Source organism: Nuphar pumila, chromosome 17 (assembly GCF_984573655.1).
Source record: "Nuphar pumila chromosome 17, dmNupPumi1.hap1.1, whole genome shotgun sequence".
NCBI classification, from domain to species: Eukaryota; Viridiplantae; Streptophyta; class Magnoliopsida; order Nymphaeales; family Nymphaeaceae; genus Nuphar; species Nuphar pumila.
This window is the reverse complement of record NC_143265.1, coordinates 54,651,929-54,674,334: the sequence shown is the minus strand read 5'-3', so window position 1 is coordinate 54,674,334 and position 22,406 is coordinate 54,651,929. Positions and strand designations below refer to the sequence as shown.

The 22,406-nt window shown below is 38.5% G+C and overlaps 1 protein-coding gene across 2 annotated transcripts in view; it reads right to left on the bottom strand.

Annotated features, from left to right (window-relative positions):
- Nucleotides 1-22,406, bottom strand: part of LOC149811976 (Cyclophilin-like peptidyl-prolyl cis-trans isomerase family protein) — a 98,750-nt gene that overhangs the window by 68,417 nt on the left and 7,927 nt on the right. Inside the window, exons 1-3 of one of the 2 annotated variants that reach the window (XM_089992555.1) lie at nucleotides 9,048-9,197; nucleotides 7,234-7,347; nucleotides 6,993-7,141 (exon numbers count right to left, since the gene is read on the bottom strand). In XM_089992555.1, the coding sequence (XP_089848681.1) occupies nucleotides 6,993-7,141; nucleotides 7,234-7,347; nucleotides 9,048-9,170 (386 nt within the window). In that variant the 5' untranslated portion in view covers nucleotides 9,171-9,197. Of the gene's footprint in view, nucleotides 1-6,992; nucleotides 7,142-7,233; nucleotides 7,348-9,047; nucleotides 9,198-22,406 lie in introns of those variants that run through there. The other variant, XM_089992556.1, reaches the window with a different exon arrangement.

The following is a 22,406-nucleotide window of genomic DNA, read 5'->3' as shown; positions in this document are numbered from 1 at the left end:
AAAGAGAAAGGAAAACGTTGATCAATATGCAGACTTCAGAAGGATTCCAGATCTGATCAATTAAATATTCTCCCCTTTTTTTTTGACGTCAGACGCAGAAAGAAAGAAAGACGAAATGTGCGGTAGAAATGATGATGCCAGCAAAACAAGAAGAGCAGATGAAGTAGAAACAGATTTCCAATATGAGATTAGGGACAAAAAAGGAGATTTGAGATTTGAGATAGAGAAAAGAAAACTGAAGAAGACTTGGAAGACGAAAGTCTCTGGGACACCTTCTGGAATAAAATCAGTCCTTGGGATCAGATCTGCTCTGATACCATGTCAGAAAATGAGGGAGATACCACCAGCGCCTGTTGTAATCAGAAAAAAGAAAAAGTAGAGGAGAAAATGAAACTGCTTTAGAGAAATCGTCCTCTCACTGCAGGACGTGAATCAATGTTATTAAATAAAAGGAGTGCCCTAATATGCTTTACAGGAATACCCTTATATATATGTTAAGACTAGTCGACTATTAGTTATTTTCAAGTGTTTTATCTTTAAAGTTATTTATTTATTCTTAAAAGATGGTTCTTAAGAATTTTACAAATAATGAGGGACCTTCTTGTAATTTGTTTTTTAGGCTAAACCTCTATTTAAACAAGAGGTGTTTAGCCCTAATTAAGTTACGATTTTTCCCTCTCAGCTGCTCTCTCTTTCTCTCTCTCTCGGTTCCTGTGCAGTATTGGATTTCTCCACATGGTATCAAAGCAGAAGCTCGTGGGAGCGTGAACCCGAGTTCGATCTGCGCCAAAAAAAAAAGGTGTGTGCTCTACCTCCTTTAATTTGGGTGGCATAGATCTGATAACAAATCTATTGTCTGACAAGAGTCAAGACATAGATCTGTAATCAGATCCATAGAGCTCGGCAATATCTCTGTCATCTGGATTATGTATCGTCAATCGTGATGCGCAAAAACTGTGATTTTATCAACTGGACTTGGATTCAGTCGTGAATCTGAAGAAAATCCTATATTGTTAATCCTGGATCTGGATGAGAAAAGAAATTTCTGTTATTCTGTTGGAACCTTTCGATCGATCTGGGGTTGCCGTGAATGGAGTATCGCATGTTTCAATTTTTTTTATGTCGTGAATCTTGTACCGTGAGCAGTCTTCATCGGAACTGTGTTGCCGTAAATGGAGTATCGCATGTTTCAATGTTTTATCTGTCGTGAATCTTGTACCGTGAGCAATCTTCATCGGAACTGTGCTTCTAACAGAGTTGTGATTAAATACACAGAATTTTTGGTCGTGGTCAAAGATGACGTGGAGGTTTTTTTCGGTTGCTCCTGTAGAGGTGGTTGGAATGGTTCAGATCTGATCTCAGATCTGATGTAGTGTTTCTTCAAAATATTGTGGGGTGTCGTAGCTTATGCAATGTGTCGAACTTACTGTGGGTTCATAACATATTCAGATTCAATCTGATAAGTTTTTTTAAAAATTTTTTGTCGTACATTGCAGCAGTGTTATCATTTCCTGCATAAGCTTCCTTCATTATGGCTGAAGCTCCGAAGGTTGATTCTAAGACTAAATCTATTGGGGAATATAAGGCTTTTGCAAATCCTTTTTCTTATGGGTCTTCGGTGAAATTAAATGAAACTAACTATGTCAGGTGGTCCAGAACCTTTATAATGTCGATATCTGGACATCGTAGAAAGCATATTTTGCTGAAAATTGAACCGAGTGATAAAGTGAGAAAATATGTTACTTGGGATGAAGATAATGACATTGTTATGTCATGGATCATGAACAGTGTTGAACCTCATATTGCAGATGGTCTAATCTATTATAATACAGCTAAACAGATGTGGGATAATCTTCGAAATACTCTCAAGAAACAAATGTGAGCCGTATTCTGCAAGTTGAATAAGAAATATATAATTTGCAGCAGGGAGATCAGACATTGGCCCAGTACTATGCATCTGTTAAAGCTGCCTTTGAAAGGCTTAATGCTCATAGGCCTCTGTGTTGTTCAAAGCAAAAGGATCAACAAGAACAGACTATGGTTGCTCGGTTCCTCACAAGGCTATCTTCCGAATTCTCGGTTGCTAAAGTCCAAATGTTAACTGGATTCGATGTACCTACTCTAGCTGATGCATACAATCGCTTGAGCAGACTTGTTTTTTCTCTCCCACAATCTCATCTTATATCCCAGACATCTGCCTTAGTTGTTCCTTCTGGTTATGGTCGTGGAAATACTCTGAACATTAGAGGACGTGGTCGTGGAAGAGGTGTCGGAGGTAGAGGTAAACTTCAATGCACATTTTGTGGAAAATCAGGGCACTTAGAAGACCGTTGCTGGGATAAACATGGACGGCCTGCCTTTCCTGCATCGAGGCCTAATGTTCCAAAAGCTAATGTTACAAAACTAGAGGCAGCAAATACAAATGAAGCCTCTTCTCCCTGTGACTGCATTTCCCTTAGTCGTGTTGAATATGAAGAACTGGTAGCTCATCGTCCTTCAAGCTCCTCTTCTCCTGTAGAGGGTGTGGCCTATGCAACAGGGAACCATCTTCATCTCAATGATAGTAATTGGATTATTGACTCAAGTGCATCCAGACATCTGTGTGGAAATTCTCATTATTTTTCAGATCTAAAGGATATTACTGCTCATCGGGGAGTCTCATTAGCAGATGGGAGCTCTTCTCCGGTGGTTGGTCAGAGAAATGTTTCTATATCTTCTTCCTTGCAGTTGAAAAATGTTCTTCATGCTCTTTTATTTCCTCAAAGTTTACTTTCAGTGAGTTGTCTTACAAAAGAACTAAATTGTAGAGTGATATTTGATCTTGTTGGTTGTCATTTTCAGGATTTGCTGACGGGGAAGAAGATTGGTGGAGGCTTTGAAGAAAATAGAGTCTACTACTTACATCATCCAGTAGGAAACAATTTTGCTGCACAAAACTATTCCTCGAGTCTTGTTAAGTGGCATCGTCGTCTTGGTCATCCTTCATTGTCAAAGCTTCGTCATGTCATTCCTCAAATTCCGTCTACCACTTCATTTCAGTGTGAAGCATGTCAGTTGGGCAAGCATCATCGGAGTTCGTTCCCTTCTAGTCAAAGTCAGTCTAGTCATAAGGTCTTTAAGCTTCTTTATGCGGATGTATGGGGTCCTAGTAAGATTCTTACTAGGACTCAGTGTCGATATTATCTTGTTATTGTTGATGATTTTTCTAAGTTGTCTTAGGTGTTCCTAATAAAAGAAAGATTTGAAGTTCCTAGTATTATTAAGTCATTGATTCTTGAAATAAAAACTCAGTTTGAATCTGTTGTTAAAACTATCCGCACTGATAATGCGCTTGAGTTCAAAACAAAAGCCTTGTTGCAATTTTATCAAGACCATGGCATTCAACCTCAAACCTCTTGTGACTATACTTCCCAACAAAATGGGGTGGCTGAGCGAAAACACAGGCATCTTCTTGATGTAGCACGTACCCTTATGATTCAATCCAATGTTCCTGCTTCCTATTGGGGTGATGCTGTTATCACAGCCTGTTATTTGATCAACCGTATGCCTTCATCATCAGTAGAAGATAAAATTCCTTTGCACATCCTGAATCCCAATGCTCCTCTTTTCTCTTTCTCGCCCAAAGTTTTTGGGTGTATTTGCTTTGTGCATAAACTTGGACCTGACCGTGATAAATTAGTTGTTCAAGCAATTAAATGTATTTTTATAGGTTATCCAAAAAACCAAAAGGGCTATCGATGTTATGACCCTATTTCTCATCGAGAGTATGTCAGTGCGGATGTATCTTTCCTGGAGTCTGTTCCATATTATTCTCATACTGGATCTCATATGCAAGTTGATCTAAATGACTCCTTTCTCCTTCTTGTTCCTCCTTTCCCTTTGGAATCTGTACCTCCATTACCGGGTTCCACTCTACCTTCCTCACGGTTTCACAATCCCCCATTGGTATATGTGCGTAGAGTTCCACCTCCTCCTGAGCCCTCTCCTTCTTCTTCTCCTGAGGTAAGTGTTCCTGATAACAATGATCTTCTTGATGATAACAGGCCAATAGCTCTACGTAAGGGGACGCGACAATGTACCTTATATCCTATATCTCATTTTATGTTCGATGCTAGAATTGGAAGTCAGATGAAAGCTTTTATTTTTGCCTTATCTGCTGAAATTATTCCTTTGAACTATCAACAGGCAGAGCTTGATAGTAGATGGAAGCAAGCAATGCAAGAGGAAATGGATGCCTTATTGTCTCAACAGACGTGGGCCTGGTTGATCCCCCAGTGGATGCAGACATTGTTGGATGTAAATGGATATATACCATTAAGTACCACTGAAATGGTTCTATTGAAAGATACAAGGTCAGATTAGTAGCAAAAGGTCATATGGTTCTATTGAAAGATACAAGGCCAGATTAGTAGCAAAAGGTTATACTCAGACATATGGTGTTGATTTCTTTAAAACTTTCTCTCCTGTCGCACGAATGGGTACCATCCGTCTAGTTCTCTCTGTAGTTGTTCACCATGGATGGTGTCTGTGTCAACTAGATGTGAAAAATGTATTTCTATATGGGGATTTGTCAGAAATGGTATACATGCAGCAACCTCCTGGGTTCGAGGTTGAGGGGGAGTTTCAGAAGGTGTGCAGGTTAAAAAAGGCGATATATGGTCTGAAACAAAGTCCTCGTGCATGGTTTCAAAAGTTGTTTGACGTGATGTCAAAGTTTGGCTTTAAGCAGTCAGCGTCAGACCACACATTATTTATCATGAAAACTAACTCAGGTCTAGTTGTTATGGTGGTATATGTGGATGACATCATCCTTACAGGAGATGATATGAACGATATTGCAGCTACAAAGGCTCATTTTCAAAAGCATTTTATTAGAAAAGATCTTGGTCATCTTAGATATTTTCTGGGTATAGAAGTTGCCAGAAGCAATGAAGGCTTGGTTCTGTCTCTACGTAAGTATGTTCTTAATTTATTAAAAGAGACAGGAATATTGGGAGTCAAACCAACAAATATTCTCATGGATCACAAAGTTCAGTTGTTGGAAGAAGGGTCAAAACCTGTGGATAGCAAAAGTTATCGCTCATTAGTAGGGAAGCTACTATATGTGACTGTGACTAGACCAGATATTGCTTTAGAAGTAAGCAAGATTAGCCAATTTATGAAAAATCCGAATGAAGTACACTGGAATGCTACAATGATGATTCTCAGGTACTTAAAATCTTCCACTGGAAAAGGGTTATTATTCAAGAAAGGGGGAACCCTGGAGATAGTTGCCCACTCTGATGCTGATTATGCTGGATCTGTTAAGGATAGAAAATCTACCACTGGATTCTGTGTGTTTATGGGAGGTAATTTAATTTCATGGAGAAGTAAGAAACAAGCCGTGGTTGCTAGGTCGTGTGTCGAATCAGAATATAGGGCTATGGCCCAAACAGCAGCTGAATTGATGTGGGTTCGAAATGTATTAAATGATCTTCAAGTGAAGGTCTCATCTCCTATGGTGATGATGTGTGACAACAAGGCAGCTATGTATATAGCAAATAATCTTGTGTTTCATGAGAGAACAAAACATATTGAAGTTAACTGCCACTATGTAAGAGATATGGTTCAAGCTGGTCATATCTCTACCAAGCATCTGAACTGGGAGGATCAAGTTGCAGATATGTTTACAAAGCCTCTTGCTAGGCCAGTTTCTCAAAATGTTGCAGCAAGCTGAGCATGATCGATATCTATGCTCCAGCTTGAGGGAGAGTGTTAAGACTAGTCGACTATTAGTTATTTTCAAGTGTTTTATCTTTAAAGTTATTTATTTATTCTTAAAAGATGGTTCTTTAGAATTTTACAAATAATGAGAGACCTTGTAATTTGTTTTTTAGGCTAAACCTCTATTTAAACAAGAGGTGTTTAGCCCTAATTAAGTTACGATTTTTCCCTCTCAGCTGCTCTCTCTTTCTCTCTCTCTCTCGGTTCCTGTGCAGTATTGGATTTCTCCACAATATCTAATGGGTATTTACAACATGGTATACATTTAAGATAAGTATAACAATGGATCCAAAACCAGATCCAATAATCATCTATGACTTTAATAATTAAATACACACGTGTGTGCTCTAATAGGGGAGACCTATTTTTATTGTTTATAAGTACTTATTTTTTTTCATTCCATCCTCATCATCACTACTACCATCATCACCACCACTATTTCACTGTAACCACCACCAATATTTTGAAGAGAGGATCCTGCCATAAATGTACGAGAGAGTGGTGTGGCCTTTTGGTAGTCATCCAAATATTTGCTTTTACAAGAGGTTAGGCACTTTTAACAAAAAAAATAACATTGGCAATTTAGAAAATTAAGGTGGAAAAGAGAGATAGAGAGAGTGGTTTTGGGTATATGAAAGTTTCCTAATTTGCTACGTAACTTTTAGCCGTATAAAAAATTAGAAAATTGCCATGTAACACACCATTTTTTTGAGAAAAAATTCATAAATGCCCAAGAAATTTATAATTCCATTATGAGAACTCATGATGAGGATGGCCTCCACTACCCAAGCTTCTGCTATTACAAGATTTAAGATAAGTCAAGATATGAACTTAAATTTGAATAGTACAATATCATGAGCTTATGATAACAAATCCTTTTGTTCTAATTTTGCATTTTGTATTCAAAGGAAAGTATTTATTCAACTACCGCTACCATGGAGATATTACAACACTCGGCATCACTTTTATGTCTTTAGTCCAACAAAGAAGAACGAGAACACACACACATCAGTATACTATACAAATGGCAGTTTTATTACACGTTGAAACTGAAGCCTGATTAGAGTCAGCATAGAATTTCTTAAACAGCTAAATGCAGTGAACAATTGGTCATCTACTTACTTGGCAGCATTGAAGACATTAAATAATGGAACACATTGCCTGCAATTTTGGTAAGGCAAAAAAATTTGTTTTCACAGACAACTCATGCCACATAAATGACAATTTACCTCCCCATAGAAAGGACACCTCTTACATGCTTGACATCACTAAATTCTCCAACAATAGTTTTCACAGCCTCTTCCCTCTGTTCTTCATTCAACGGAGCTGTTCTGCCACCGATAACATCAGCCACTTGAGCTACAAAACCCTTATCGACCTGCATTTGAATTTATGCTTCCACCAGCAATATATAACAGAATAAAACAAAAATATAATTCACTGCAAAAGAAATTGCCGCAAGAATCTTACCCGGAAAAAGTGATTTGTGTTAAAGCATCCTAAGCGAACAAGTTCAAATATGTGCTTGACAGTTCTAGGAGCAACTTGAGGGAAAAACGCAAATTCAACATCCCCATAGTTTGTCTACATCACAAATATGTCAGTATGAAAAGACTTTATAGATAAACATAAAACAATAACAGCTGCAAGGACCAAGACATAACTTCACAGAAAATATCAAAAGAGAAAACAAGGATTGCTGAGAATAGTTTGAGAAGAGCTGTTGTGACCAAGATGACACATAACAACAATATTGTCTTGATGATTCACACACCATAGTCAGATATCACCGTCGTATTTTGAAAAAATATCATCTATACAGATCTTTTTATTGAGAATGTTTTAAAAGGTAAAATATCATGATATTTTCAAAATTAATATATTGAGATATTATCACAATATTATCATGATATTATCATGGTAATATCATGATATTTTCAGTCACTTTCACTTTCATATTTATTTTCTACATTTAAAATATGTATTTTCTTCTTTCTTTTATATTTTTTATATTTTGTATAACTTCTATTTATATGTCTACGAAATCTTTATTATCTAAACATGTTCTTTCTTACTTATTTCTGTTATTTTTTATATTTTAAAGATTTTCTTGGTGCCAAGATTTTCCTAAGTTTTTTCTGAGATTTATCAATGCAACCTATATTATCATGAGATTTGGCTTGCCGAGACCAATATTTGTGACTATAACACACACACACAGCAGCAGCAGCAGCAGCCACAAATATTGCCAATATTTTGAAACATTTTGAAAATATCATGATATTCATGAGATATTAGTGGAAAATATTGCAATATATTTAAGATATCAGCTCTAAAATAGATATCACAATGTTTTTGAAAATATCCTAAATTCTCTTTTGCTAGGCCCATAGTTGAAAAACCTACGTTCTTGCAATTATGAGGTTCAAGGTTGTAGGTAGCATAACATTACCCGTATTGGTCGGGCCCAAAGTTAGATAAGTACTGTATTGTAACGTAAAAAATCATAATTTTTTAATAAAATATTTCTAATCATTCCAAAAAAGCAAGAAAAATAAAAACATAGCAAAAAATTTAAAATAAATCATAACACACAAAACAATGATGAATTGCACAAAAGACAACCACAAAATCACATATGAAGCATTTACGTCTCCATGAGCTGCATAAGACATCATCAAACATCAATCAATATAGATAATATTGCATGCATATCGCACAAGAACAATGCAAAATATTAAATATCTTGCAATTAAGAACATGTCATAAGACTCATACTTTCATATTACATAAACAAAAACAAAATAACCACGTTTATGAACACTTAAGTGTTAAATAACCAAATTTTTTGAAAATATAGCTTCAATCATCATCATCATCATCATCATCATTATCTTCTTCTCCTGATGTTATGCTAGGATTGTAGGATCAGAAGTATGAAGCACATCTTCATCATACACGTCCTCCCAGAGCTGCATATACCCCATTTCTTCCTCATCTCTTTTTATTTTCTTTTCTCTCTCAGACCAATGAGTAATTGATGGCATTGTCATTTCACGACATCTAACAAATCCCTTGACATGTAGGAGGCAACATTGTGATGTGTCCTGGTTAAATGATGCTTCAATTGAAAGATATCATCCGAAACAATATGATGACAATAGTTACACTCTATTTTCAATCGGTTTTCACCCATTACTTGAGTGACCCATTGTCATGCCGGATCATTTGATGCCATCTTCCTAAAAAAAATTAACGGAAAGCAAAGAATTCAGATTTGTTACCTTAGCCCACTTCCTTGAATGAAAAAATGATAAAAATGCACTCTTGAGTGAGAAATCCGCAAAACCCTTCTCCCTTGCACACGAATCGACCCCCAAATCTCTATTGCATGCCTTAGGGAGCATGAGTTCTCCTCAGAGTTGTCAGTCGAAGAAGCGGGAGCAGGAAGCGATACGGGAAGCGGGAAGCAAGACACTTCTAAAATTTTAGGAAGCGGGGGACGACTTAGGAGCGAACCGGGAAGCATCTCGAAAGCGACCTAAGAAGCGAAGAAGAAAGTGACATAGGATTTGAATGAGAAGCGAAATGGAAGCGAATAAGAATCGAAAGGGAAGCGAAAATGTAATTATATATTTTTATTTTATCACATACATTTTAAACACTTCTTCTTTCTTTATCTTTTGCCAAAAGAAAAATCTAGTCTTACTTTTTATGTTATATTTCATATTTCTTCAAATTTAAAGTGAAATTTCCCAAGATTATTCACAAACTTATAATGTCCAGAGACTAATATAAGTGACTATGCTTTAAACAAAGGAAAAGAACAAACCTACTTGTAGAAAGTTGGCTTGTGTGAGTTTGTGACTAATGTAGGAAAAAGAAAAGAGAAAAAAACATTCTACTGCTAACCACACGCAAAAGGCAAGATCATGATTGCAACAACTATACATCATCATCAAGTTGTATTTTCGCAATATCATGAGTCCGCTTTCTTCTGTGTACATAGATTATTCACATTATTATGTGATTGTATTCTTCTAAAGGTGAAATTGATGATCAAAGAGCACGTAATCAGATGGAATCAAAGATGAGCAATGTCACAAATTCAAGAAAGATCAGTGCAAGACTTGTTTTATTGATGGTGATGAAAAAGCTTTCTAGAAACCCCAATACTTATTCCAGCATATTCAGTCTTATTTGGGCATTGATCTCCTTCAAGTAGGTTAAATATTAGTTTTTCGATGAACAAGGAAAAATCAGGCATCAAGAAGCTAACCTTCTGATATTTCTCTACTTTGAAGACTAGTGAATCTACTGACATGAAAAATAGAAATTTTATCCCATATACTGATTTCAGGTAAGCATAATTGCAGGTTAGATGTAGCAATGCCAAAGCATAATCAGACCAAGGCCTTGGTATGGCCATGTTCAGCCTAGGTGAGTTGCTGGGCAAGTTCATGAGCATAAGATCCATCTCAGTTCAATCATTATTTGAGAGCATGTGCTGGCAAGTTTTTTTATGGCATCTCAGCCCAAGGTAGCAGCATGTGGGGAACGAATGACAGCTGCAGCCATGGCAACAAGATTCCTCGTAGGACCAGCTGTGATGGCAATCTCCTCCACAGTTGTGGGGTTGAGAAAATCATTATTAAAGATTGCTATTGTACAGGTGAGTGATGAGTTGTGGAGCCTGATTCAGAGTTTTTGCCCTTGCAGTTAAGGGGGTCTGGGGGCTCCACCCCAGCGCGGGTCCCGCTGCGCGTTCAAAGAGCGGGGATCCAGGGGGCCCGCCCCTGGCGGGGGGTTATAGGGGGCAGTGCCCCCCAGAAGAAATTTTTTCTGATTGTGACAGATTTTGCCACAATAGTAGCCTTGCCAATTGATAAAGCTACTGCAGGATCAACACATTTGATCCATTTTATCATCATCCACTTCACAAAGCAAGTATAAATGTAATAACCACAAATTTTTATGGGTAAATTTGCATAAATTATGTGATTTGGGCCTGGGATCCACGTTGCGGATCCGGGACCCATAAAGGGGTCTTTACATATATATTTATCTCGTATAAACTTATATGTACTTATATAAGTGCAAAAAAATTTATTTAAGCGAATTATTCAAGTGATAGCTATGTGTATAATGCATAAATGGGCTTGGGATCCACATTCCGGATCCAAGACCCATTTAGGATCCTTATGGATATAGGTAAAATACCCTATATATACGTTTAAATATATATAAAAATATATATTATACGAGTATTTTTAGGGGATCCACGATTGGATCCAATTCGTGGATCCATATCCAGTGGGAGGCGTGGGTCCAGAGTCGCGGCCGGGTTTGGATCCCGAGTCGCAGGTCGCAGACCCGGACCCGGCCCTCTCGTGAGAAAAAAAAAGGGAACCCTTAGACCCGGGTCGGACCCGACTCGGATCCGTAACCCGATTGGGTTTTTTTTTTTTTTTAAAAACCCGATATCGGGCTGTAGCCTTTAAAAGAAGGGGAAAGGCAAGAATCGTGCCTGGGGCACGATTCCTGCTGTTACCAGAAGGGAGGAAGGGGGTCGATTACGGCAGGCGTAACCGAAACCCCGCGCCTCTCGGCAAGAGGGGGGTTTCGGCGATAAAAAGGAAGTGGAAGAGGGGGTCTCACTCTCTTCCCTCGTCTCTCTCTTTCTCTCTCCCTCTCTCTCGTGTGGGCGTGCAACGGAGAGGTGAAGGTCGCCGGAAGACTGCAGCCACCACAGGCTACGGCAGCCCCCCTTCTCCTGTCCTTTCCCTTGCATGCGACAACCACGACACCGGAGCAGTCGAGGCCGGTGGAATAGCTCGCCTTCTCACGATAGCCGTAACCCTCAAACGTGGATTCTTGAGGTACGGGTTCTCTTTTGCTTCAATCAAGAATGGGAGCATAGGTCTGTATCCCATGCGATAGTTTGGTAGGGATTAATGTTGGGAATGTGAGTTGTGTTGCCAATATATTCTGAAAGGAGGTGAAGGAATCATAGTCATCCATGCGTTTGGGTTTTTCCTCTTGCATGTAAAAGGGATGCCTTAATGTGTTGGTTTGTTTTTCATTGATACCTATCTGAGTGAGCTTTTGCACGACCTATGTTTCCGGTTCTGATGTCCAATTGAATGAGCCTCTGTTTATTAACTGGCGTATGTATTATGTTTTCTGGTGAATTCCATCTAGATAAATCTCTGCATGTTTAATAGTCATTCGATGTTGCTTTAAAATCTTTGTAGTCTTAATAAGTATTGGAATAGGCTTAACGCTTGCTATATACCGAAGTCTAGAAATTTTATGGACAAATTTCTGAAAGTACATATTCATTCATTGTGTTATGTTTTGAGGTTTATGAACTCTGTGGGAAACAACTAAGATAAATTGCAGACATGCTGAATGGTACACTCTTGTGATCTGATATACGTTTTGAGGCCGAGAAATATAATGAAATCTTAGATTGGTCCTTTTCAATTTGCACTGGTATATATATATTTGTTGAAAAACACAAAGAGAAAGTTTGTTAAATACCAATCGTTTTGGGTTGCTCTCAGTGACCAGTAGTAACAACTCTCGGTATGTAGAACTCTTATGTGCTTACTGAAATAGGTCTGTCAACATACTGATTCTGGTATATATATATACACACACGCGGATCAGCATGTATATGTATATGTATTCAGGGTTGCAGTTAAAGTTTTATGAAGTTTTTGATGTGTTGATTCCTTGACTAACGATCCTGATTTTTTTTGCATACATTGCCTATGTGCTGATACTTGAAAATGGTTTACCCTGTGTTTAGTATGCTTATGCGTTGCTTATGTTGTTAATATGGAGTTAGTGCATTGACTGTCATGCTTTAAAATCTGGTTATAGTTTCATGTGTGGAAAATTGCTTTCTCCAATCTGATTAAAATTATTTTGTTAATAGTTCTAAAAATCTGATTTCATTAATTATGGTTTTGGGAAGCAGGTTGAGGGCCTAATGTTTGGTATGCCATAACAATCTGATTTCCGACATGTAAAAGAAATTTGGTTGGAAAAATCAAATTGGAAACTAAAATTTTAGTTGCCAATAACTCTGTTCTCCATTAGGGAGTGTTAAAGTTGATAAGTCTTGGACAATCACTCAATCTGCAAGAAATAGATGTTGAATGTAATAACTATAATAGTTTGTGTATAAAACTAGACCTCTACATGATAAAGAATGAAATCTTTTCCTACGCCTCTACTAGTCATAAATATGTTGAATTAAAGTACTACGGCAAGGTTGCATCTTCTGCATGGGTGTACATTGAATTTATGCGGTTGGCAAGTACACCGTAGCATGGTTGTTCATTTGTTCATTTGAGAAGATTCGTAAATAGAAGCATGAAATTGGCGTGATTATATAATCATATGCATATGAGGATTTGTTTATTTCACAACTCAAAAGTTTGCATACATGAATGTGCATTGAAAAAGGCGGGTAAAAAATAATGCATAGAGGCATGTGATTGATGAGTTTTGGTTGTGAATGCATTGATGGTCAATTGGATCATCAGGGGCTGGGTGAGCCTCGAGAACCAGTTGTTCTCTGTTTTAGTTATTTTGATGCATTGTAACAAATCAAATGTGATATTATTGTTTTACAGCATTGTTCTATGTTGTCACGGGCTGTGGTCCCGTGAAAAGCTTAGCATGCTAATTTGCAAGCTTATGTTATTAATTCGGCATGTAAATTTGCAAATGTAAAAGAGATGAATTAATAACCAGATAAAATAAAGTAAAGAACAGTGTCATTCATTTTTCTCCTTGATGTCTCTGCTTTAGCGTGGGAATCTTGGATGTTGCGGTTTGGGGGAAATCGTGAGGATACAAAAACTCTGTGTGCGTGTTGTTGCCCCTGAACCCGATATTGAGGTTCTTCTCCTGGTCACGGTTTTAGGGAGAGTCCGTCACTTTTCCTGGGGGTGGTGTGTTTTGACACAGTTGTTGTTGTTTTGGTATACCAATAAAGTGGCGTCAGTGGATGCTGTTTTCCATGGTGTCCCCGACTTTGGATGTTGTTTTCCAAGGTTCCAATGGATGGTGTTGTTTCCTGATATCGGTCGAGGGCTAAGTTTGGAACCCGGTAATAAAATACAAATTGTGTGTGAAACTACCCCGGGAACCCTACTTGACCTCGGGGTTTGTACCCGTTTGGTGTATCCGCGGGCAATGGAAATTAAAAAATAAGAACTTAAAAGTTTTGTGCATTTAATAGGACATGCACATGGAAAGAGGGAAGCTTAAAGGAAAAATAATAAAGGGTTCATGCATTGCACATAAATTATGTGCATTCTTGCTATGCATTAGATCATGCATGTTTATCTATTCCCTTTGTTGTTATATGTTGATCATTGCATGATGTTGATCTCTTTTGCATTTAATTGCCTTATTGATTAAATTTCGATCAATGTTACTTCTTTCGTGTTCCCTCGTGCTTAATGTTTAATTTATTTCTGCATGGATGGTTCATTGTCTTATGAATTGCTTATAACAGTATTCCTCAAAAATATTACATGGATCTTATTTATGTTCTTTTTCTTATTTGATTCATTAAGGAAACATATACGCAGAATTCTTCGGATTTCTAACCCTCTATTTTTATTGGTTTTTCCCAGACACAGGGGATCAGTGAAGTCGACTTGCTTCTGAAGGGATACGAGGGTCACATTTGCTTCAGACTGCTTCATTTACGAACAGAGTGACTCTATTTTTTCTTCTTTTAGTTCTTTTACTTTCTGCAGTTGTTACTTCACTTTTGAGTTGTGTAGGAGACTCTTATTGGTTCATTAATAAAAGAGTTTTAGTTGGTTCTTATGGATGATGATTACAACTTCGTTTGTGGTGGTTGGGCTATCCAATGAAAATTGGAACTGTGAGGACCCCAGATCTCTGGGAAGTTTTCCGCTTTGAAAAATAAATAAATAAATAAATAATATTCCGCATTTTTAAAGGGTATGGATTGGGGTCGTTACAATAAACATTCACGTCCATGAACACAAATAGAAGCATGTGCAAAGTCTGCAGATACACATTGCCATATGTCTGATTACCTACTTATGCACATATGTGAGAGAGAGAGGGTGAGAGAAGAGATAGAGAGAGAGAGTGTACCTGAAAGGATTCATCGCCGAAATTTTTTGAGGTCGCCAAAACTCGAAGGTCGCCGAAAACTCGAGAGAGAGAGAGAGAGGGAGGAGTCGGATGATAGGTGAAAAAACAAAACCCTAAGCCCCTTTCGGTTTTATTTTTCACGGGTTTTATAAAATACCCATTTTACCCTTAGTAAGAAACAGATTCACGTGTTAAAAAAAATTTAAAGGGTGTTGAGAATAGGTGGTTTTAAGTAAAGTTATTTTACATTAAGATGCTATTTGTAATTTAGTTTTTTATAATGGGGCTTTATTGTAATTATGTCTTTAAGCCTCTCTCTATTTAACATAGAGAGAGGCCCTAATATCAAATTAAGTTCTGAGGTTTTCTGTGCAGACGCCTCTCTCTCTCTCTCTCTCTCTCTCTCTCTCTCTCTCTCTCTCTCTCTCTCTCTCTCTCTCTCTCTCTCTCTAGGACTCGGTTCAGTTTCTACATGGTATCAGAGCTTCGCCGATCGTGGGAGCGTGATCGACTGTGACGTGGGAGCGTGATCGAGTGTGATCAAAGCTCGGCGTGGGAGCGTGATCGACTGTTACGTGGGAGTGTGATCGAGTCTGATCAAGGCTCGATCGATCGTGGAGGCCATCTTGATCGTGATCAAACTCCGATCCAATGAGTAAAAGAAATCAATAGAGAGATCAGGTCAGCGATGTAAATTTTTTTTTAGATCTGATGACAGATCTGGTCATGCTGTGGGTTCGTGGATGCTTGTTGTGGGTTCGTAGCTTCTTGTTTTATTGTTTCGTGACTAACTACTGCCTCGGTGGTAGTTCCTGTCGTCAGTCTCGTGACTACCTGTTGAGAGTTTGATTGTTGTTGGTATAGTGTGCATTGAACATGTCGTGTGAAATATTGATATCGTTGTTGTTGGGAGTGTGATTGCTGTTGGTGATTCTACATATGGTTGGAGCCCTGTTTTGTTTATCTTGATATCGTTGCTGTGGGGAGATTGATTGTTGTTGGTACAATTTCCACTGAAAAGGTCGTGACTTCCTGCTTATTTTGGGTAGCAATCCAACACGTAGTGGTGTTGCTCGTGAAGAAAAAAAATGAATGACTTAGTGTCGAACTGTATATGTCTGGGGAGCTGCCCCTGTTATGAAAAAAAATTACTGCTGCATATGCAGAAGTCATGTTAGTCGTGATTCACTGGCGTGCTGAATCATTTTTCTGTTTGTGGGCTGCTGCTCACTACTGTCGTGGGGGTTTTTTTGTTGTTCGTGAGTGAACAACTGCTGATTGGAATATCAGTTGGTGTGTGAGTGTAACACACGGTTTTTCCCTGTTTAGTTTGGAGATTGTCCAGTTTTTTTTTAACCAGAAGTATGGCTGAAACTTCAAAATGTGATTCAAAATTGGAACATATTGGAGAATATAAGGCATTTGCCAATCCATTTTCGTACGGTTCGTCTGTAAGGTTAAATGAAACTAACTATGCCAGGTGGTCCAGAACATTTATGATGTCGGTATCTGGACATCGTAGAAAACATATCTTGTTGGAAGATGAACCCACTGAAAAGGTGGGAAAATATGTTACCTGGGATGAAGATAATGACATAGTTATGTCATGGATTATGAATAGTGTCAAACCCCATATTGCAGATGGTTTAATTTATTATAATACAGCCAAACAGATATGGGACAATCTTCGAGATACATACTCACAAGAGACTAATGTGAGTCGTATCCTACAAGTCGAACAGGAAATATACAATTTACAGCAGGGAGATCAAACCTTGGCCCAGTACTATGCCTCCGTAAAAGCTGCGTTTGAAAGACTTAATGCTCACAGACCTCTCTGTTGTTCGAAACAAAAAGATCATCAAGAACAAACTATGGTTGTTAGGTTTCTTACAGGTTTATCTTCAGAATTTTCTGTTGCAAAAGTCCAAATGTTGATTGGTTCGGATGTACCTACTCTTGCTGAGGCATATAACCGTCTAAGCAGACTTGCGATATCTCTTCCACATTCTCAGCCTGTGACTCAGTCATCTGCCTTAGTTGTCTCGTCTGGTTATGGACGTGGAAATCTTCAGAACATCAGAGGACGAGGTCGCGGACGAGGTGTGGGAGGCAGAGGAAAGCTTCAATGTACATTCTGTGGAAAATCTGGACATTTAGAAGATCGTTGCTGGGATAAGCATGGCCGACCAACCTCCTCTTCATCAAAGTCATATGCTCCTAGAGCTAATACTACTTCTCTCGAGGCAACAAAGGCACAAGAAAATATCTCTGCAAGTGACAGTAGTATAACCCTCAGTCGTGCTGAATATGATGAGCTGATAGCTCTTCGTCCTTTGAGTTCTACCTCTCCTGTTGCTGGTGTTGCCTATTCAACCGGAAATCTTCTTCATTCGACTGACAGTAAGTGGATTATTGATTCTGGTGCATCCAGACATTTGTGTGGAAATTCACTTATTTTTTTAAGATCTAAAGGATATTAAGGCTCAGCTTGGAGTCTCATTAGCCGATGGGAGTACCTCCTCGGTTGTTGGTCAGGGAAATATTTCTATATCCTCCTCATTTCAGTTGAAAAATGCTCTTCATGCTCCAAAATTTCCTCAAAGTTTACTTTCTGTTAGTTGTCTTGTAAAAGAACAAAACTGTAGAGTAATATTTGATCCAATGGGTTGTCATTTTCAGGATTTGCTGACGGGGAAGAAGATTGGTAGAGGCTATGAAGAAAATGGAATCTACTACTTACATCATCCAATGGGTATTGTTCATGCTGCAGTGGAACATTCATTTAGTCCTGTTCAGTGGCATCGTCGTCTTGGTCATCCTTCATTGTCAAAGCTTCGTTCGGTCTTTCCTCAGATTCCCTCCACCACATCATTTCAGTGTGAAGCATGTCAGCTGGGCAAGCATCATCGAAGTTCGTTTCCTTCGAGTCAGAGTCAGTCTAGTAATAAAGTCTTTGAACTTCTTCATGCAGATGTATGGGGTCCTAGTAAGATTCCTACTAGGACTCAGTGTCGATATTATTTAGTTATTTTTGATGATTTCTCTAAGTTATCATGGGTGTTTTTAATAAAGGAACGATCTGATGTTCCAAATATTATCAAATCTTTAATTCTTGAAATAAAAACTCAGTTTGAATCTAGTGTCAAGATTGTTCGCACTGATAATGCTCTCGAGTTTAAATCAAAAAGTCTGTTACAATTTTACCAAGATAGTGGCATCCAACCCCAAACTTCCTGTGCCTATTCATCTCAACAAAATGGGTTGGCTGAGCGAAAACATCGTCACCTACTTGATGTTGCCAGGACCATTATGATCCAATCAAATGTTCCTGCATTATACTGGGGAGATGCAATTACAATTGCTTGCTATCTGATCAACTGCATGCCTTCCTCTTCTGTGGGTGATCAAATTCCAATTCATATCCTAAAACCAAATACCCCTCTCTTCTCCCTCTCGCCCAAAGTGTTTGGATGTGTTTGTTTTGTACACAAACTTGGCCCTGACCGTGATAAATTAGTTGCTCAAGCTACAAAATGCATATTTATAGGTTACCCCAAAAATCAAAAGGGATATCGATGTTATGATCCTACTTCTCGCCGAGAGTATGTCAGTGCGGATGTATCTTTCTTGGAATCCACTCCATATTACTCTAATACCGGTTCCCCGCTACAGGTTGATCCAGCTGAGTCTTGTCCATTACCTATACCTCCTTTTCCCTTGGAATCCGTTCCCTCATTCCCGAACCACACTTCATCCTCTTCCAGATTTCATAATCCTCCATTGGTATATGTGCGTAGAGATCCACCTCCGCAAGTGCCTTCATCTTCTTCTTCCCCTGAGGTAAGTTCTACTGACAATAATGATCTTCAGGATGATGATAACAGGCCGATTGCTCTACGAAAGGGGACACGACAATGTACTTTATATCCCATGTCTCATTTTGTCTCCGAAGCCAGAATTGGAAATCAGATGAAATCTTTTATTTCAGCTTTATCTGCTGAAGTTATTCCTCTGAACTATCAGCAGGCAGAGCTTGATACTCGCTGGAAGATGGCTATGCAAGAAGAAATGGATGCCTTAATATCTCAGCATACTTGGGATCTAGTTGATTCCCCAGCAGATGCTGACATTGTTGGATGTAAATGGGTATATACGATAAAGTACAAATCTGATGGTTCAATTGAACGGTACAAGGCCAGATTAGTAGCCAAAGGGTATACTCAGACATATGGTATTGATTTCTTTGAAACTTTTTCTCCTGTTGCACGAATGGGTACCATTCGTCCTGTTCTCTCAGTAGCTGTGCAGCATGGTTGGAGCCTGTACCAATTAGATGTGAAAAATGCATTTCTATATGGGGACCTATCTGAAACTGTTTACATGCAACAACCTCCAGGATTCGAGGTTGAGGGGGAGTGTCAGAAGGTGTGTAGATTGAAAAAGGCAATTTATGGCTTGAAACAAAGTCCTCGTCCATGGTTTCAGAAGTTGTTTGAAGTGATGTCAGGTTTTGGCTTTAATAGGTCAACAGCAAATCATACACTATTCATAAAGAAAACTAGCTCTGGCATAGTTGTTATGGTGGTATATGTGGATGACATCATTCTTACAGGTGATGATGTGAAAGCTATTGAAGCCACAAAGGCTCATCTTCAAAAACACTTTGTTACAAAAGATCTTGGTTCACTCAGGTATTTTCTGGGTATAGAAGTGGCCAGGAGCAGTGAAGGGATGGTTTTGTCTCAACAGAAGTATGTTCTTGACTTATTAAAGGAAACATGAATGTTGGGAGCTAAACCAGCAAATATTCCCATGGACCATAAAGTTCAGTTGTTTGAAGAAGGGTCAAAACTGGTTGATAGCAAAAGTTATCGCTCCCTAGTTGGGAAACTACTGTATGTAACTGTGACCAGGCCGGATATTGCTTTAGCAGTAAGTAAAGTCAGTCAGTTTATGGACAAACCAACTGAGGTACACTGGAATGCAGCTATTATGATTCTCAGATATCTAAAATCTTCTCCTGGAAAGGGGTTATTGTTCAAGAAAGGTGGAACTCTGGATATAGTGGCCTATTCTAATGCTGACTATGCAGGATCTGTAGTAGATAGAAAATCTACCACAGGATTTTGTGTGTTCCTGGGAGACAACTTGATCTCTTGGAGAAGTAAGAAGCAAAATGTGGTTTCTAAGTCGAGTGCAGAATCGGAATATCGGGCTATGGCCCAAACAGCTGCTGAATTGATGTGGGTTTGTACTGTTCTTCTTGATCTCCAGGTGAAGGTTTCCTCTCCCATGACCATGATGTGCGATAACAAAGCTGCAACATATATAGCGAACAATCCTGTATTTCATGAGAGAACAAAGCACATTGAGGTTGATTGCCACTATGTAAGGGATATGGTTCAAGCGGGTCATATCACTACCCAATATCTAAAGTCGGAAGACCAAGTTGCAGATATGTTCACAAAACCTCTTGCCAGACCAAATTTTTCAAAATGTTGTGACAAGCTGAGCATGATTGATATCTATGCTCCAGCTTGAGGGGGAGTGTTGAGAATAGGTAATTTTAAGTAAAGTTATTTTACATTAAGATGCTATTTGTAATTTAGTTTTTTTATAATGGGGCTTTATTGTAATTATGTCTTTAAGCCTCTCTCTATTTAACATAGAGAGAGGCCCTAATATCGAATTAAGTTCTGAGGTTTTCTGTGCAGCCGCCTCTCTCTCTCTCTCTCTCTCTCTCTCTCTCTCTCTCTCTCTCTCTCTCTCTCTTCTCTCTCTAGGACTCGGTTCAGTTTCTACAAAGGGCAAATTTGTCTTTTCAAATTAAGTATCTGAAACGCGTCCCCCTTTAAAGGGGTACGCGTCTTCTTTTATCGGGATACGCCTCCCCCTTTAAAGGGGTACGCATCTTCTTTTATCGGGATATGCATCACCCTTTAAAGGGAAACGCGTACCCCTTTAATAGGAAGTGTGTCTCCTTTAAAGGGAAGCGCGTCCCCCTTTAAAGGGGTGTGTGTCCCCCTTTAAAGGGGGACGCGCTTCCTCAATTGAATATACGCTTCCCCACGTGTTTCGAAAGTGCCGCGTTTCACGCTTCCGAAACGCATCTCGGGGAAGCGTGCTTCCCCTATACCATAGGTGTTTTCGGTAACTCTGGTTCTCCTCTAAAAGCCTCTACACAAATGAGAGAATCGGTCCTAGGAAGGTCTTTAAAATCCAAAATAAAAAAAATCGTGTTTTGGCTCTTTTAAAGTGTGCCAAACACGTATCGTACGATACAGTATGATACATCCGATACAAATATGAGTGTGTATCATATCGAGTTAGGCCATAGTTACGTATTGTATCGTACGATACTTACAACATTGATGAGGTTCATTCAAATATGGAATCCAACCTTGAAAATACATCCCACTTTTTTTTTACTACCCAAAAGCTTCGATATATCTAGAAATCAAGAAATATCTACCAAAGATACTATTATCCAAAGAACAATTAACCAATCAGGATTTATAAATTATTGTAGATCGTTCATTGGTGGAATAGAAGAAATTGGGAGAAGAATGATCAACCAGGAATGACTGGGAAAATAGAAAAATTGGAAGGAGAAAAAACTTGAGTATATTTTTTCCTGTTTTTATTTATCTTATTTTTAAAAACATTTCTATCTGTTTTCATAAAATATACCCTAAAACCTATGTCACATGGGTGCGGGTGCGGGTGCGGGTGCGGGTGCGGGTGCGACACGGGTGCGGCGCAATTTCAAAAATTTTGGACACGAGGACTCGGCTATATATATATTAAAAAAAAATTTAAAAAATATATATATATAAGACTCGGTCAAAGTTGTGCCCATTAGGGGACAGGTGATGAGTTGTGAAGGCATTCTGTACACTTTCTTCATACAAGAATAATTCACTTTTGGGCACTTTCTTCATACACTGTAATAATTCACTTTCTTCGTACAGGAAAAAACCACAAAAACTTGAGGTGTGCCCATTTTGTACTTAAAACTTGAAAGTGTACAGGTTTTTTAGTTGTGATGGGTTTTTTTTTCTTACAGCTGTAGCCCAGAAAATTTTTAAAAAAAAATTCAAAAAAAAAAATTCCAAAAAATGGACCAAAATGACCCTGGGTGCGTTGACCACACCCAGGGTCGGGTTGACCGAGTCCGAGCCGCACCCGTGTCCGCACCCGTGTCGGTGCGTGTCGACGCGGGTGCGGCGACCTTGGAGCCGAGTCCGTGTGACATAGCCTAAAACCATGATGTGTTTGAATAAAGCATCTAAGTGTCAAGAACACATAAACTAAAAAAAACACTAGATCACATACTTACATATTAAATAAAGAGATTTATAAAAGCACACACATGCATAAATATTATTTCAAAAGATAATATAAGCCTCAAGAAAACATTTTAATAAATTAGCACAAATATGAATGCAATTTAAATCTAACAATAATTTTGAAAAGAAAAACATTTT